Source organism: Procambarus clarkii, chromosome 10 (genome assembly GCF_040958095.1).
Source record: "Procambarus clarkii isolate CNS0578487 chromosome 10, FALCON_Pclarkii_2.0, whole genome shotgun sequence".
NCBI classification, from domain to species: Eukaryota; Metazoa; Arthropoda; class Malacostraca; order Decapoda; family Cambaridae; genus Procambarus; species Procambarus clarkii.
This window is the reverse complement of record NC_091159.1, coordinates 8,383,325-8,401,475: the sequence shown is the minus strand read 5'-3', so window position 1 is coordinate 8,401,475 and position 18,151 is coordinate 8,383,325. Positions and strand designations below refer to the sequence as shown.

Here is an 18,151-nt window from a genome sequence, read left to right as displayed (position 1 = left end):
ACTAGGTCCTTTTTTCATCAGTCTGCTACATAAGCATGCTGTTGATATGTGTAGTATTGTGCTGCTCTACTTTTTTCATCATCCAGCAAAAATCTGCTATCAGTACTATAACAAACTCTGTCTTCGGGCAACATACAGCCCCTCTGTTTAAAATCCCTAAATATGCTAAATATACTCACTCCACACATCCTCTTGTGCTATTTACATGTACAAAACCTTGTTCCTAAATGCTAATCCTGAGCTGAAACTCTTCCTTAATATATGCAATAGAACCCATGAGCACCACACCAGAAATAGATCTCTCTTTTCTGAGGGAAGCTCCTCCAGCTCTCTGGAGCCATCGGGCTAATATGTGATACATTAGACCAGGGCATTAGTCAATGGAGTTCAGCCTACCGGGGACCATGAGCCAGAACTTGGCCACCTCAAAGAGGCACAGGGAGCAATGGCCCCTGGAAAACCCCTGTGGTTTTTTTTTCCTTATCTGCCATTGACAAGGGTTAGGCACCCAGAAAGGTAAGCATAACAAAACAGACCCTACATGGTAAGAAAATTGCAACCGAAAACCGAACAGAGAGGCAGAACTTCCTCAATTCCCAAGTAAACAAGCAAACATCACACCTCGCCACCACGCTGCTCGTCCGCACAATTTCAGGGAGCCTCAGACTCATAGCACTGGCTACCCAGCAACTCCAGTTCGTTGGCTAAAGCGATCTGTGGCAGTCATCAACTCTGGTCTCTGTTTCCTGACAGTGTTTTTTCCTTAGTGCTGTCCTCTGCAGTTCATGGTGTGGTGGCCAGGTGTACTTACGTGTTCCGGGGCTGCATGCACTTAGGGCAGCCTTCCCTAAGTTTCCTGTGAGTTCTACCCTTGGGTGTCAGGTTTCTCTTCCCTGGTGCTTTTGGGATGCCATTTCCATAGGGGTTTTTGCTGCGTGGCATTTACCCTGCCCTTGGGGCCAGCTGGGGTTTTGTGGCCCTTGTTTGGCCTTGGTAGAGAGTAGTATTATTGCTGGTTCTGGCGTCAAGGTGTTGCGCAGCCAGCTTTCCTATGCAGTGGCTGGTTCCTGTTTCCTCTGGGCGCATTTTACTTTTGTGGGGTTTTCTTTTACTTTTTTTGTTTTGTTTGCCTGGGATGGGGGGGAGTGGTCTGCCCGGTGTGGCTATAGGACCACATATAATAATGTATTTTGATGGCCCTCTGCTAGGCCCCGTGATTGCACATGTTGCAGGGGTTTCAGTGTTTGATCTCCCCCTTGTTAGCCTTGGATCTAACTAGTTAGCAACATCTTGCCTTGGCTTCCTGTAGCAGTCAGCCTACGGGCCCTGGAAAACCCTCTTGGGGTTCGGGGACCTATGGATGCATCTTCCAAGTTCCAGCTTGCCTCGTGCGAGTTTGAAGGTTGCTATGTCCCCCTTGTCTCAGAGTGACAGTCACCGCTTTTGCCTTCATCATGCTGCCTGTTGGGACAACGACACCTTTGACCCGGAGTCTTGCAAGTCGTGTTCTCTGCATGTTCTCCAGTTTACCCATTCTGATATCTGGATTTGGGGGGTGTTAGTCGCTTCGACTTTGGTTTAGTCCGCGCTGCCTGGTCCTTTCCCTGTTGTTCGTCCTGCAAATTTGGGCAAATTTTACAAATTAATGTGTTCGTATTTGCCCTTGTGCTTCCTTGGGATGTTGGAATGGTGCAGCTGCACGTACAGGTTCCCTCCCTTTCGGCATCTCTGGTTGCTGAGGACTTGCATGTCCGTGGCTATTTGACTTCAGTCTTGCACTTCTTTTCCCTTCTCGAGCTGTCCTTGGACTGGCTTGAGGAGGATATGGGGGCGTTGAGTGCCGGCCCTTCGTCTGGGGTGCTGGCTTCAGTGGCAAGGACGTCGGCTGCACTGTTGAAGCTGTTTAAGCCGATTCTCAAGGATGCGGTGTCTCTGTTCTTTGCCTCTCGCCTCACGTGCTGGCAGGCTGTGCTCGCTCTCTCTTTGGAATTCGTTTGGGCCCCTGGCTCTTAGGTTTTCATTGCCATATTGTCCGTTGCTGTTTGTGGAGACTGCTATCATGCAGTTTGTGCCGGCGGCTTCATCTAGTTGTCGTCCTATGTCGGCCTTGTTGGTTCTCCAGGGTTTCGTTCTTGGTTTTCTTGGAAGACTCGTGTCAAGGTGCGGGGTTCCATAGGTCGGGATGGGCCATTGGTGCCAGCTTCTGAGCCAGCGTTTTCTTCAGAGCCGGTGTTGTCTGGTTGGTGTGATGATCGCTCTGCTCATCGGCCAGCTTCTCGTAGGGGGTGTCGGTCCTTTCACGGGTCGCCCCATTGAAGGGGCAATGGGGAGGGAGCAACAGGGGAAAGACCCTGTTTGTCCAGGGGCTTTCCCCTCCCCCTTTTGGGGAGGGAAGGGCTGTGCAGATGAGTGGTCCGGGGGTGAGGTGTGACGTTTATTTGCTTGTTTCCTTGGGTATTGAAGGAGTTCTGCCTCTGTTCAGTTTTTGGTTGCAATTTTCTTACCATGTGGAATCTGTTTTGTTATGCCTACCTTTTTGGGTGCTTAACCCCGGTCGATGGCAGATAAGAAAAACCCCCAACCACAGGGTTTTTCCAGGGGTCATTGCTCCCTGTGCCTCTATGAGGGGGACCAGGTTTTGGCTTGTGGTCCCCGGTAGGCTGAATTCCATTGACTAATGCCCTGGCCTAATGTATCGCATATTAGCCCGATAGCTCCAGGGAGCCTTCAGGGCTCATCCAGAAAAAGGCGTTTCAATGCTGGTTTTATATTCCTAGAGTCAGACTAAATCTGTGCAAGCACTCCATGCAAATAAAAGGACCCAGTCTATGGAACTTGCTTCCTAATGAATTAGGGAGGAGGTTCTTGCTCCCAACAATATCACATATACATTGAACTGATGGTTTATAATGATAATTATGTTTAAAATTTGAATTACAAGCCACTAAGGATATTCATATTCGAGAGAGAGGCTAAAATTAACACATACCTATACTTTACACCAACATTACACTGTTCAAACATCGACTAGTAATCAACAATGCCCAGATAGTATATGTGCTGGTAATACCACTAGCTTTATGTAATTAACTTGTTTGAATTAACTTATCTCTTCCTCTGTTTTCTAATTTTCCTAATAAAATATCTGCATTATTATTTTATGAATGTAGTTCACCTTTCTAAGAACTGTATTATGTAAGAATGCAAATTAGGGACAAGAAGCTCATGAATGGTTTATCAAGGTACGTACTACTAGTGTGAAGGGTTAGGATTTAATAATGATACCAGTTCATTTCATGGCCAGACTCTAATATGTTTTACTCACTGACCAAGCACACTCCATTTAGAGTGCTATGCCGATGGCCATGTCTTGATTGAAAAATAGACTGCCGAGTGTAATGAAATGCCCCTTACTGGGCTCGGCCATGGCAGCTTCCCTGAGCTGGCTGTTATTGGTCAGACTACTTTACTACTAAACATGTGAACCCAGTCACTCTTCCACACCTTCCCCCATCCTTTCAAGGTAAGGTAATTATCAGGAGAAGGCACCAAGCCATTATAACTATATAGCACTTTGAAAGGATCAGGATAAGGATTTATGATGGGAAGGGAAGGGGGGTGAAGGAATGGTGCCCAACCACTGAGATGGTCGGAGCTTGAATGCCGACCTGCAAGAAGTGAGACCGTCTTTCTACCATCCAGTCAAAGTGGTTGGGTAGACTGGACGATAAAGCGATCCCATCCTTTCAAGTATCTTGGACATGCATGATACGAGGCTAATAGGCTTGTAATTACCAGGATTGCTGGGGTTAGGTACTGTTAGTTACAATTACTGCATATTTCCATTAAGTGGGCAACAATCCACTCAAGTATTACTTATTGAAGAAATAGAGTAGCGGCCTATGATGAGGCCTTGTTTTCCCTTCCCCATAGGGTAGGAAGAATTTTGATAACCATTTAACCTTGGGTGAAGCATTATTTACCAGTGTCTCCTGCAACACAAAATGCCAGGTTAATTACTTTGACGTATTGTATCATGTCACTACGTCTGTTTCAGATTTCATTGCAATATTGTAAATTATACTAATTGCTTGTGAATTTGGATTCCAGAATTCTTGCAACAATGTTAAAAATATTATTCATAATATTTATAAGAAAATGTATGTATTATATATAAGTTACATTTCCAGTTCGCAGGTGCTTCAGAGGGGAGACGGCGATGCGTCATGGCTGCAGGAGCTAGGTTCACTCAAGTTTGATATGGCATTCAATATTGCTCTCATCTGGATCATAACTCTCATCGCTCTCAGTAGAGGTCAGGCTCCCTAAATATGTATGTCTGTAATGTACTAAAGTTTATATATAGACAGTACATATACATTTACTTAGTGAAAAATACATTACTGTACTTCCAATTGTAAGAAATATCATTTGTGGTATAATCTTGTGTGAGGTCACTTGTTGCTTGAGTCATGTTATATTCTGAGGTTAACCTGACAATGGATTATATCCTACAGTATTTAAAACACAGGAGCTTAATATTCCAGTTAAATTACGAAGGAGCATTATTTGTGGCTGGGAAGGGAAGGGAAATATCAGCAGAAAGTACAAAGTGACTGTAGCATTTGGAAGAGATCAGTGTGTGGAATGAGACGGGTATATCCTGTCAGTACATCTTGTCACTTAAATATAAATGACATGATGTACTGGTTGCCTTTCTGAACCATTCCATGAATATACAGTGCATTATCATACATGTTTCAAACATTCAAATTGTTAGCCATGTAAGGTTCACACAAAATGCTACATGTACCAGCATATTGATAATACTAAGGCTAATGATAGGCTGCTTGTACCAGCATAACTGTACCTCCAATGTAACTTTTTCCTAACAGTAACTGTGCATTAAGATGACTAAACAACATGCCAGAAAATGGAGAAAGAATGACATTTCGGTCCATCCTGGGCTATTGTCTAATCACACACGATTTGGTAATGGTCCAGGATGGATGAAAATGTCGTCATTTCTCTATCTTCTGGTGTGTTGTTTGGTCATCATATCTTCAGCCATGGTATTGTGACTCATTGTCTCCTTGATAGAAATTGATTGGTGAACCTAAGATAATAAAAACAAACATAGATTAATAGAGTACTGTATAGTATATTGTTGCCCCCAACCCCCCTCACAGAAAAAAAGGTTAAAATCAAATTATTGGTGACCAAGCCAACTGGTACTTGTATATTCTTCAACAATTAAAACCATGTTGTAAATCAAAGGGCAGTGTACTGTATGTACTCTTTTACTCATACAGGTAACCAATCATATGGGAAAGTGTGCTACATAGTGTTCCTTGTGCCTCTACTGTGCTACTTGGTAGTGTGTCTCTACCTGGCTTCCTGGACCAAAGATGATCTCTACATCAATGATGTCACAAACTTCAGTGAATTTTTCATGAACAGTCGTGTGAGTACCAGTATATGCTGTGATTCTCCCAGAAGGTATTGTTAATATTGATTGTACAATAGTCATTCACTGTACAGTATTTTGAATGGTTTTGTATTTATGGGCTTATGTTATTGTATCTATATTTGTTACCCAAACTATCAGTTCATGTACCTTGCTTTAATTGTAACTGAATCAGTATTCTATAGGCCTACTATCTTTTATCTGTTACTAAATCTATCCACAATTTAGTTTCTTTTGAATTTGAATGCCATCATCTCTGATTATATATTTTAGTACTGTATATAAGTATATAAATATTTTTAGTTATACTTGGTTACATTTTAACAAAAAATGCAAATAATAACTTCATACAAACAATCAAAGTTAATATTGTTTGTCACAGGCTGCTGCTCTATTACACCTTGTAGTTTAACCCGACTTAATTATTTGCAGTCATGGATGGCAGCTAGTCGAGAAGTGTTCCTAGTCTGGGGTTTCCATGGGGCTGTTCTTCAACAGATGGCAGCCCACAATAAGTATGCCTTCATTTTCTTATCTTACTTCTTAAGTTAAAATCTTTAATTTTTAATCATATCACAGCTTTAAGTAGCTACAATGCCATGCTTTAAGGTTTACCATCTATAAAGATCTATATTAATTCTATTCTTTTAATTTAGGAATACCAAGTTCTATCAGAAAAACATCACATAAACCAGCTTAATTATATCAATTCAAAGTGTTAGCTAGAGAGAGAGTGTATAAGATATGATGCCTTATAAATATGCTACACAGTAAACTGTGTAGAGTACAGTAGTCAAAGTATACATTAGTGTCAACATTAAATTTGTTTTATTAATCTTCAGGAGAGGACATGCTCTATACAGAGACACAACAATATTATCAGTAATTACAACCTTGGTGCTGGTGCTGGCAGCCGTCACTGGTTCATCTTGTGTGTCAGGACTCCTTCAGAACAACCTACACTACAAACCATCTTCCTTCGGTGAGATGATATGGGATGTTTCGTTATGCAAGTCTGTGATGACATGAATTTAAGAAGTGGCATATATCCATTCTAGGGTGCTAACATGGTTCCCAAGCTATCTTTGGAATACTACCCTCTTTTGTAAAAGGAATTGTCTTTTCTAGAGTATCCCAACTTAAGACATTTCGAGCTTTTCCAGAAACACCCTTCCATCAATTTCACTTTCCAAAGTACACTTCTGAAATCTAATTACACAGTTAAAGGACCAAGCTAATTTTTTGCAGAAATGTTATGTTTAGCTATCTTAACATAGTAAATTGTAATTACCCAACAGAAAACCTGGAGAATGCTCAGTTCCTGACTGAATCAAAAGTCCAACACAAGATGATATTTGAAACTTTCCTTCAGCATCTGCAAATGGGAAATTTGTCACCACAGTATCTTGCTGAGTATATGCATCATGATAACTTTTATGCAGGAATTAGAATACGCCCACCAAAACTTGGAAATGGTATGATTAAAAAATATTCTGCATTTATTTGCTTATATTTAGTAAAATTTTATGTAAAGCATCAAAACTAATATCCAATTTAAGCATTTCATTTTTAAGTATCAAAAGGTGATGTATGGCTAAGCAGTATAACACTATGCAAGTCACAGATGATTCAGAAGTTCCTTAATGTTGGTTTGTTGAGCAAGCATTGAGGTATAAGGGCAGCAAAGCATTTTGTAAGAGGGCAAAGAACTAGGAGGATGCGAGGCAGGAGTGGAGGGCATTGTACACATCATGCATAAAATAGGGACTTGAAGAACCTAAAGTTTTTTAATTTTAATTTCTCCTTAGTAAAGGAGATACTGTCTATTGCTTTTAGGAAAAGTAGGAATTGTTCAAGTAAAAAAATGGGCACAAGACCTAGAATAACCAGGGTGATTGTCACTGCAATTTATGCAGTGAACTGGGTGGACAGTAAAATATGATTTGGAATGTCTGGACAAGCCATAGATAGGCAAAATACCTAAACTTCAGGCAATTACTTCTTTGGTAAGGGTTAGGTTTGGTAAGGGTTAGGATTTGTTCAAGGGTTAGGTATGTATTCTTAGAGAAAGACATTGACTCCAAGAACCACTGAGCATAGGAGGGCCCAACTATTAAAAGTTATCTTTGCAATAATTGGGGAAGTGCATTTGCCACAGGGAAGCCAGGCATGTGTGTCATCAAGCATTTTTTAATTCCCCTGATATAAAGCAGGATAATGAACAATGTCAAAAGTCATTGCACTAGATCTCTGGTAAGGAGACTGAAATTGTGGATGCTGTTGGGGATTCTCATTATTGATAAGGTTGAGATGCAAAAAAAAGTGCCTGAGGGGATGTGCTCATACGATTTACTAGAGAAGATGGAATGGAAGAGGTTGTATAGGATGATCAGGGAGCAGTATACATGTTCCAAGACATAGAGCTATTATCCGATTCGAGTGTTCTTATGAGAAATCTTTAAGTTGGAGCAAAGGTCAGATTGCTCCACCCGTGAAACAGAAGATTGAATCTTTTGGAAGGCTCGTGGGCCTGGTTGGCCACCACATGAGTCTTGGGGGAGGAAGATGGAAAGAGTAAGCATAAAACAGAAATCACCTTCATGTCCCTATCTGCCACGAGGTACAAATAAGGGAAGGCAGATGCACAAGAAGTACCCAGGGGATAGCATACAAGAGGTCACCCTTGAAGAGTGATGACATACCAGAGATCAGTAGGTGAAACAAGCCATTTGTTTCACCTGGACCTCTCAAAAATGTTATATTTTAACCCACTTTCCCATCAGAGAAGTGTGTTTTTTGTACCTAGGAGAACAATCCCTTTGTAAATTCAACTCTCCAATGAAAGGAAACAGAATATACAAATATGCATGTGGTCAACACACAAGTGGTCATAGTCCACAAGACCTGATTTTCTCACCACTCACCTTAAGTCAGAAGAGGAGCTTAGCAAGCCACACTCATCTACCTCTCAGATCACTCTCAGATCACTTGAGGCTCATGTTGCCATATCAATGCACTGGCTAAAGTGAGGATTTTATTTTTAAATAATAGTTCATTAATATTTAGTTTTAAGTACACATGTTCGTCCACTTGGACTGGTCGGTGTAATGGCCTCGTTTCTTGCAGAGTTGGCATTCAATCCCGATAGTCTAAGTAGGTTGGGCATTGTTCCTCCACTCCATCCTCGTTTCCCAGCTCCTTGTCCATATATCCCTTCCAAATGTTATTCAGTATAATTATTCTAGCTTAGCTCATTCTCATGATAAATGTCTTGGTGACCACATATGCTGTACTGTACTACAATAATTTGTGCTTTACATTATTCATGCTGCTTATTTAATTAATATATACATGAATTATTTTCTTGTTCTCCAAAGTTTCACAGGAAAAGAAAAAAAGAAAAATTTCATAAAACTTAAAATTCTTATTTATTTTTCAAATTACAGTGAAGAGAACAGAATCAGATGAGCGGAGTGGTTATCAGAGTCTACGTCTAGCCACAGAGCTCTTCCCAGCGCTTCTTGCTGTCAACGGGGCTCAGCAAATCTCACCATTCTGGTCGTCATTATTCTACCTGAGTTTACTTCTCTTTGGTATTGCTCAACAGGTATTTGATAACATTTATCTTAAGCACATAATGTAGTGGAAAAATTTATTTCTTCCTGTAATATGTACATACAAATTTCTTTTTAGGACCATGATTATTTACTGAAAAATTATGCAAATATTTTTATATTTTTGACTTTCCAGTTTTATACAAATGTACATAATGTTATACAACAATTACAATAGTGGTCAAATTTTGGTCCAAGACCAAGCACTAGAGTGTACAATAATTAGTTGCCTCCATTTCAACAGCTGGCTGTCTGGCGAACAGTTGTGGAAGCCGTTATACGCATAAATCGTGAGCGGTTACAAGCTTGGGAGACGTTTATCACATTTCTCTGTTGTTTGTTTGGGTTTTCTGCAGCACTGCCAATGGCCACTGGAGTAAGTTATCAGCTATTTTGCTGAATATTATCATCTGAATACCTGTACTATCTTCTCTTGTTGCAATATTGCTTCTGGAAACTACTACCTTGAGAGGAGTAGTTATATAATTTTTGGAGTCTTGATGCAAAAAAGATTTAGTTGTGATTAGTAGGAATCTTGAGTAAAATAAATCATTGCATAAATTTATGAAATATAAGGCAAATAGAATACTGGGATTTATTTCTAGAAGCATAAGCAACAAGACAATTAATATTATTCTTCAGCTTTGTTGCCCTACTTAGTCCCTATTTAGATTGCGCAGTTTTGGTCTCCATACTATAGAATGGACATAAATTCACTTGAACACCTACGTAGAAGGATAACAACGTCAATTCCAAGAATTGGATATCTTCCTTATGAACAGACTAAAAAAGTGTAACTTACATTCTCTTGTAAGACAAAGAATAAGGGTTGACATGATTGAAGTACAGTGGAACCTTGGCTTACAAATGCCCCTCTACGAATTTTACGAGTTACGAGCCCAATTTCTCGTAAAATTTGAATCGGTTTACGAGCTTTACTTTGAGTTACGAGTTTGTTGATACATGTATGGGTTGACCAAGTGCATGGTTCCCGGTGACCACGCCTCAGTTTAAGTGCCTCCTGCGTAGTGACGATCGCGCTTGAATTCTTTGTAAAGAATTTAATCGTTTTTCTGCTTTTTTTGTTTTTGAACATAAAAGTAATTATTATATATCAAGCAATGGGTCCCAAGAAAGTCAGTGGTAAAGTTCATCCTAAGAAAACAAATGTGAGGATGACAATAGAGGAAAAACAAGAGATCTTTCATAGTGAATGAATGTGATGTCTCACTACAGACTAGTGATAAAACGTAGGGAAAAACAAGTGTCTATAGACAGATTCTTGGTAAGACAAGCAAGCAGTGAGCCACAACCAGGTCTTAGTGGTATGCCTGCAAAGTGTAGGATAAAGAGTGCCCCAGAAATGGCATCACTGCCTGATGTTATAATGGAAAGGGGACTTCCCTTCCAAACACTAATACCTCTCCTCCTCCTCCCCTTCTCACCGCTTTCCATATGCCAACAAGAGTCGTCAATAAAGGTAAGCTATAACTTGTACATACTATAGTACAAAATATTTGTGTGTGTTATATATTAAATGTATTTTGAAGTTAATATTTTTGGGAGTGTGAAATGGATTAATTCAATTTACATTATTTCTTATGGAAAAGTTTGTTTTGGGTTACGAGCCGTCTCTGGGAATGGATTAAATTCGTAAACCAAGGTACCACTGTATATAAATAGATGAAAGGTTATAACAAAGTTGATATAAATAAAATGGAATCGATATAAATAAGATTTTAAATATATCAACACGAAATAGAACTTGTGACAATGAATATAAATTGGATAAGTTTAGATTTAGAAAAGACCTGTCTAAATACTAGTTTGGAAACGAGGATTGCTTTATAAAACAAATTACTGGGTAACATAACAGAAGTGGGATTTTTAGATTGTTTCAAGTGTAGGTTAGACATATATATGAGTGAGTTTGGGTGGATAAAATAAGTGCCTTGTGTGGGCCTATAGGCCTTCTACAAAATTATTCTTATTACACAATAACTGTAGCTTAATTTAGCAATGACATACAACTACAGTTGCTGTAAATTAGTCTGTGTAAATGTTGTTCATTTACATTTTCTCAAGACCCAGTTTAATTGAGAAACATTTCTAACTGTGACTTAAAATACAGTAAAAAAAAATTTACACAAGTGTTCATAAAATTAAGATAAAAGACAACATATATACAGCACTACCTTTCTACTCTGAAATGGATTATTATATCTTTACTACTGGAGATTGTGTTGAAATTTAGTCTGGAGCCAGGTGCTGGAACTGGTTAGAATATTCTGCACCAAATGTATGTGTATTATTTGTGTGTATGTATGTTGTGTGTGTTGTGCATGACCCAGGAAGCAAAATGAGGAGGTAACGGGGGGATTTCCTTGTAGTTACTCGGTAGTGTGTCAAGAATTCTTTTACTTTCTAAGTTCAGTCGGGTGCCAAGATTGTCTGGTGGTACCGTGATCTCTAAGGCTGTAATTTACAGTGGCTTGCAGGCCCACATATCCATTGCACTCTGCAATGAGTGCAATGGATATGTAGCTTTCCACTGCCAGATATTACTATAATCATAATTATTGTTAGTTTCATGCACTAATAAGTCATCATCACGCTACTTTAATCATAGCAGCAACACTTGAGTAATCTCCAATGACCCAGTAATGGGTTGGGAAAACTGCTGGTGTAGAGTATACAGGAACTGAACAGGTATATATAAACAAATTTACATTAATTTAAGTTATAAGTAAATGTAACTACACAGGTAGAAATAGAGTCCACAGGTAGAACTGTATATGTACTAAGTATTTTCAATAGTTATCAAAATTCTGCTTTTCTGTGGGGAGCCCCTACGGCTCCCTGGAGCTTATCGGGCTAATGTGTGTTATGTTAGACCGGGACATTAGCTAAGGAGTTCAGACCTACCAGGGACCAGCGCCAGAACCTGGCCCCTTCAGAGAGGTTTCAGGGAGCAATGGCCCTGGAAAACCCCATATGGTTGGGGGTTTTCCTTATCTGCCATCGACCGGGGTTAGGCACCCAGAAAGGTAGGCGTAACAAAACAAACCCCACATGGTAAGACACTACAACAAAAACCGAACAGAGAGGTAGAAAACTCCCTACAATCCCAAGGAAACAAGCAAACAAGCAAACATCACACTTTACTGCCGCGCCGATCGTCCGCGCAGCCCTCCCCACCCCGGGAGGGGGAGGGGGGAGCCCCGGACCTACCGCGCCGGCTGCCAAGCTTCAGTTCGTTCGCTAATGTCAACCGGGATTGACGCTTCTCTGGCCTCAGTTTCCTAGGCGGTGTTTGCCTTGTGTGGCGTTCACTGCCGTGTGTTGTGGTGTGCGGTGGCCAGGAGTACTTCATCAGTGCCGGGGCTGCATGTGCTTAGTGGCTGACTTCCCTAAGCGCCCTGTGAGTACTGCCCTTGCGTTACAGGGTTATCTTCCCTGGGGCGTTCGGGAACCATTCCCGTAGAGGTTCTTGCTGCTCGGCATTTGCCTCGCCCTTGGGGCCAGCTGGGGCTTGGGGCCCTTGTTTGGCCCTGGGTAGGGATTGGTATTGTGCTGGTTAGGGCGTCAAGGTGTTGCGCAGCCTGCCACCTAAGCGGCGGCCGGTTTCTGTTGCCTCTGGAGACGGTGTACTTTTGCGGGGTTTTTCTTTTGTTTTTCTTTTCTTGCCTGGTGGGGGTCTGCCTAAGGTGGTTATAGTTCCACTGGTAGTGTTTGGCGGCCCTCTGCTAGGCCCCCGTGCTTGTACACGTCTCGGGGGTTTTCAGTGCTATAATCTACCCTCTTGTTATGTTTGGGTTTCTTAACCGGTTAGCAACACCTTGCCCGGGCTTCCCGTAGTTGTTACCCTACGGGCCCTGGAAACCCCTGTCTGGGCTCGGGGGACCATTGAATGTGTCTTCCGGGTTCCAACCCGTCTTGTACGGGATCGTTGGTTGCTGTTCCCTTGTCTCCGGGTGACAGTCGCCATTTTTACCTCCGTCATGCTGCCTGTTGGGTCCCTGACACCTTGACCCGGAGTCTTGCGAGTGATTCTCTGCTTGTTCTCCAGTACTCTCCTGATGTTATTACTGTTCAGAGTACAGGCGGCATCCGTGTTGCAAGCTAGGTTAGGTTGCTGCAACATGCTAGGTTGGTTTCCCACTCGAATGCCCCGTGGCCGCCCCGTTTGGTTAGGTGCTGCTCGCCCCTTTCTCTCCATGTTCCCGGCTCCGGACCGTCTGCGTGTTTCTGGGTCGGGGCGGGGTTCAGTTGCGGCAGAGACTCGGGCGGTTTTCGGGGGATGCCCCGTTCGGGTTGGGGACGGAGGTTTGAGCCTGTGCCTCCTGCCAAGGCTTCTGGGTCTTACCAGCGGCCCTTTCTTGTTGCCTTTCCCATGGGCTCTTGCTTTTCTTTCAGGGCGGAGGGCTTGGAGGACGGCTCTGCCCCGGGGCCTCTGTTGTTGGTTCCCGGGGCTGTGGGGGATGCCTACTAGCAGTTCTGGGGCGGTTTTGCCCCTTCAGGGGTTTTTCTGCTGTTGGGCGTCGTTTTTCGCCCTTCCAGTCTGCTAGCTTCCCACATTTGCTGGCGTGTTTTTGTGTATTAAGCGTCAGTCACAGCCCCTGCTGGCGGCCATTTTCGTCTGCCGGTTTCCCGGCGTGGCCACCAGGGCGGCGTTGCCGTTTGTTTACATGCGTCTGGGTGTGCGAGCGAGCGTCTCTGGTGAGTTTTCGAAAAATTTGCAGGGTTTTTGTTCTCCTGTTGTCGTTTCTTTGTTTTTCTGGTGTTTTCTTGCCGTTGCCTGTTCCTCTGGGAACGTTTGGGTGTTGATTTTGGGTCTGAGCCTCTGGGTTTAGGCTCAGTGCCCCTGGCTGGTATGCTTGCTCCCACACCTTGCCCCTCGGTTTTCGGTCTGTTGGGACCGTTTTCCCAGGGCGTTCTGCTGGGGTCTGTGCTTTGCCTTTTAGTGGTGTTCTCCGCCGGCAAATGTGGTGGTTTGGGCTCCCCCTGGTTCGATTCTGGGTTCCTTTGGGTTCCTTGGTTTCGTTCTGGAGGTTTCTTCCTCTTGGGCCCCCTTTTGTGGGTTCAGGGGACTTTGTTTCCTCGTGTGACCCGGATCTGCCTTTTGGGGTTCCGGGGTCTTCCTGGCTTGCAGACTGAGCTTTTTGGGTCTTGGCACATGTTGTGGTTGTGCTGGGACTTTGTGGTTTTGCTGTCGAGGTGGGCCTTTTGATGCAGTTTTGTGCCTTCTTTGCCTGGCCGGCGTAGTGCTCTTTGCCACTAGTCGGCGGCTTGTGCTTTTACAATATATGTCCTCACCTAGTTGTGCTTGTGGGGGTTGAGCTCTGGCTCCTTGGTCCTGCCTCTCAACCGTCCGTCAACAGGTGTATCGGTTCCTGTGCCTCTTGGGCTGTCATGTCTACATGTGACATTGTATGGGGGTCAGCCTCGTTACTTGTGTGAGGAGTCGCCACATTACTTCTTAGTGCTTTCCCGTTCCCATTCTGACACTCAAAAAAAAAAAAAAAAAAAAAAAAAAAACTAATTCTATCTGTGGCTCTTTTGGGTACTCAGTTTCCACCTGTGTCCCCTAGTGCGTGTGCCCCTTGTGTTACATATCCTGTCCTTCTCAACCCTGTCGATTCCCTTGGGTATCTTGTATGTGGTGATCAGGTCTCCCCTCACTTCCTCTTCCAGCGAAGTGTGGTTTCATTCCCGTAGTCTCTCCTCATGACTTCGGTAGTGTACTTTTTCTTTCTGAAGGGGTTCTGTTCCCTTCTCTGTTGACTGGGCGCTGGGGGAGCAGCTTGCTCTGTTGCCTCTCGCTTGGTCCCGCTGTTGGTGGGCGCTTTGGGTTGTCTTCCGGCCTCTGCTGGCGTCGGAGGACGGCTTCTCCCCCTTGGGGGGGGTTTAGAGCTGGCGGGGTGGGCTTCTTCCCTGCGCTTCGTCATTTCCTCTTCGTGGGTGCGTGGGGCGTGGTCGTTCCGCCCCATCCTTCTGGGCTTCCCGTCTGCTCTTTGCAGTCATGAGCTTTTCCAGTCTGCAGTTCTTCTGGACTACTTCCGTCTGCGCCCTGGATCCTCTGCCCTGCTCGGAGGACTGTTGTCTCCTGTTCGGATTCTGTTAGGGCCGGGTGCATGGATGGTGGACCTGGACCTCCAGGTCACTTCTTGGCACATTCCTCTCCAGTTTTTCTGGGGCTAGCACGGTTGGTAATTACCTATGTGTACTTACCTAAGTGTAGTTACAGGATGAGAGCTACTCTCGTGGTGTCCCGTCTTCCCAGCACTCTGTCATATAATGCTTTGATTATAATTGTCATATTGTCATATAATGATTGTCATATGTCATAATATGTCTTCATATGATTGTCATACAATGCTTTGGTGGTGGGGCTTCAGGTTTGCTGTTTTTATTGCATTCCCTATTTTGTGAAGGGCACTTTGTATACTCTTTGCATCTTTACCGGATCTTAGTGCCCTGTCTGCGTCTGAGATTCGGTGTCTGGCCTACCTCGACGACTGGCTGGAGTGGGCTCCCAGTCAGTCCGCTTGTCTGCTCGCCAGGGGATGGTTCTTTCCAGATCGCTGGGTTTGGTTTCCTGGTGATCTGGAGGTTTTACCTTCTGTTCCGTCCCGGGTTCGGACCTGGGCCTTGTTTCAGGCTCTTGGGCCCCTCATTGTCTTCCCTCCAGAAGTGTTACTGTGGCTGTGGTCCCGCCTTTGGCTGTTCAGGAGGGGGTCCCGGGTTGCTCAGCGGTTGCTTGGGCGGTTGTGCGGGAGTTTGCACTTCGGCGTGCTTGTCTGCCCGCAGAGTCGGGTTTGGCTCCGGCGTCGGTTGGTTCCTACGGAGACTCCACTTCCGCCTCTTGCATTCCTTGGGTTCCTCTGGGGATCTGGTGTTGGTGCTGCGTCACCAGCTTCCTCTTTGGGGTTTTCGGGGTTCCGTGCCTTGGCGGCTCCCCGAGCCTTCGCTCGATGTGTTCACGGACGGGTCGTCTCTCGGCTGGGGCTTTGTGACCTGTGCTCACCAGGTCGGCCGAGGTTGATGGAGTCTGTCTGTCCGTCGGGCTCACAGCCCGGTTCAGGTGTTCATGGCTGTCTGGTTTGCGCTTCGGAGGGTTTAGGTCACTAGGTACTCTACCGTTCAGCTCTGTTTGGACTGTTCTCTGGTGGTTCTTGCCGGAACCACAGGGGGTTTGGTTAACCGTGTGGCTCGTGTCCGGGGTGTGTCCTGCGTCCTGGTGGACAGCTGTCTCGGTTCATTCCTCTTCGTGGGTTGGCCAGTCGTCGCCGATTCGTTTTGTTGGCTCTGTTGGGCTTATGGACTCCTGGCCATGGACGTCTTCGGGTCGGCGTGGTCTAGGCGTCGCCCGTTTTGTGGCGCCCTTCCCACCTGCGAGGACTTCACGGTGGAGGCTTTCGGCAGGCCTGGTCGAGGTGGGGGGTACCTGTACCTCTTCTCCCGGTCCAGCTGTTGCTTCGGGTTCTGGCTCAGTTGCAGCCCATTCCCACGAGAACAGTCCTTATGGTTCCACTGTGGCCGGCCCAGCCTTCTTTTCAGACGCTGCTTGATAGGTGTCCGTACCCGGGGCGTTTTTCCTGAGGCTTCGCCTCTTTCGGCAGGCCGAATCGGTCCTGTCCGTGACTGGTTCGGCCTTCTCTTTGGCTCTTCGCGTCTGGTATTTTGACGCAGGTATCGCCATCTCTATGGTGTTCAGGTGGCTTTGTTGACGGTGTCCCACCTGCGAGCTTCGTCTTGGGGACTGTATGACGTTTATTACGTCTTCTCGCGTTTTGTTTCCCCTCCGGCCTGCTCATGAGTCGCCTGAGCCATCCTGGTCCTTGTTCAGGGTGCCTTCTTCTCTTCCCCTCAGTTTGTGGTAGCCCCTTCGGTTTCAGTTTCCTCCTCTTTGGTACTGGTGGTAGCTTATTGGTGTGCAGCCTTTCTCTGTCCTGGCGACGGTCGAGACGGCTGCTTTCCGGAGGGGTTCTTGGGGTATTGGTACTTGTTTGGTTTGGCCGGGGGGTGCGTCCTGTGTTGTCCAGTTGTGCTTTTTGCTGTTGCCGGCGTACCGTGCCTGGGGATGCGCTGTGGTTGATCCGGTTCCTTCGTTCCCTGTTTTCAGGGCTCGGGTCTCCCGGGTCGTCCGCAGTGTTTTCCTTCTTACTGCGGTCTGTCTTTGCGCCCGTGCTGTTCAGACGTTTACAGCAATTGCTGCTGTGTTGGTGACGTCTCGGGCTCATTTCGGGCGCAGGGAATTGTGGGTCGCACAGGTTTTTGGCCGCCCATCCATGTGTATGTCTGTTCTTGGGCGTTCTTGTTGCCTTGGGTCGCAGGTTTGCGACCGGTTGTCTTGGCTTTGCGTTGCAGAGTTTGTGGCGGCCGCCTCCCGGGTTAGCCCTTTCTTTTCCTTCTCTTTGGGTATGAAGCTCCAGGGAGCCGTAGGGGCTCCCCACAGAAAACCAGCGTTGAATGTAATGAAACGCCATTTTCTGGGTGAGCCCCGGAGGCTCCCTGGAAACCCTCCCTCCCACCGGTCGGCGGTTTTTTCGCGTTGGTTGAGGCTTAGCTTCCGAACTGGAGCTTGGCAGCCGGCGCGGTAGGTCCGGGGCTCCCCCCTCCCCCTCCCGGGGTGGGGAGGGCTGCGCGGACGATCGGCGCGGCAGTAAAGTGTGATGTTTGCTTGTTTGCTTGTTTCCTTGGGATTGTAGGGAGTTTTCTACCTCTCTGTTCGGTTTTTGTTGTAGTGTCTTACCATGTGGGGTTTGTTTTGTTACGCCTACCTTTCTGGGTGCCTAACCCCGGTCGATGGCAGATAAGGAAAACCCCCAACCATATGGGGTTTTCCAGGGCCATTGCTCCCTGAAACCTCTCTGAAGGGGCCAGGTTCTGGCGCTGGTCCCTGGTAGGTCTGAACTCCTTAGCTAATGTCCCGGTCTAACATAACACACATTAGCCCGATAAGCTCCAGGGAGCCTCCGGGGCTCACCCAGAAAATGGCGTTTCATTACATTCAACGCTGGTTTTTTTATTACTGCAGGCTGGAATCAACATCCTGTACTTCCTTGAT

General features: G+C 45.2%; 1 protein-coding gene across 1 annotated transcript in view; it reads left to right on the top strand.

The window, feature by feature from the left end:
• bdg (sodium-dependent transporter bedraggled) overlaps positions 1 to 18,151 on the top strand; it is a 237,130-nt gene that overhangs the window by 200,805 nt on the left and 18,174 nt on the right. Inside the window, exons 7-14 of the mRNA XM_069321555.1 lie at positions 4,191 to 4,315; positions 5,313 to 5,464; positions 5,900 to 5,982; positions 6,310 to 6,449; positions 6,766 to 6,942; positions 8,914 to 9,074; positions 9,326 to 9,457; positions 18,122 to 18,151. The exon at positions 18,122 to 18,151 is cut by the window's right edge and continues 48 nt beyond it. Of these exons, the coding sequence (XP_069177656.1) occupies positions 4,191 to 4,315; positions 5,313 to 5,464; positions 5,900 to 5,982; positions 6,310 to 6,449; positions 6,766 to 6,942; positions 8,914 to 9,074; positions 9,326 to 9,457; positions 18,122 to 18,151 (1,000 nt within the window). The remainder of the gene's footprint in view (positions 1 to 4,190; positions 4,316 to 5,312; positions 5,465 to 5,899; positions 5,983 to 6,309; positions 6,450 to 6,765; positions 6,943 to 8,913; positions 9,075 to 9,325; positions 9,458 to 18,121) is intronic.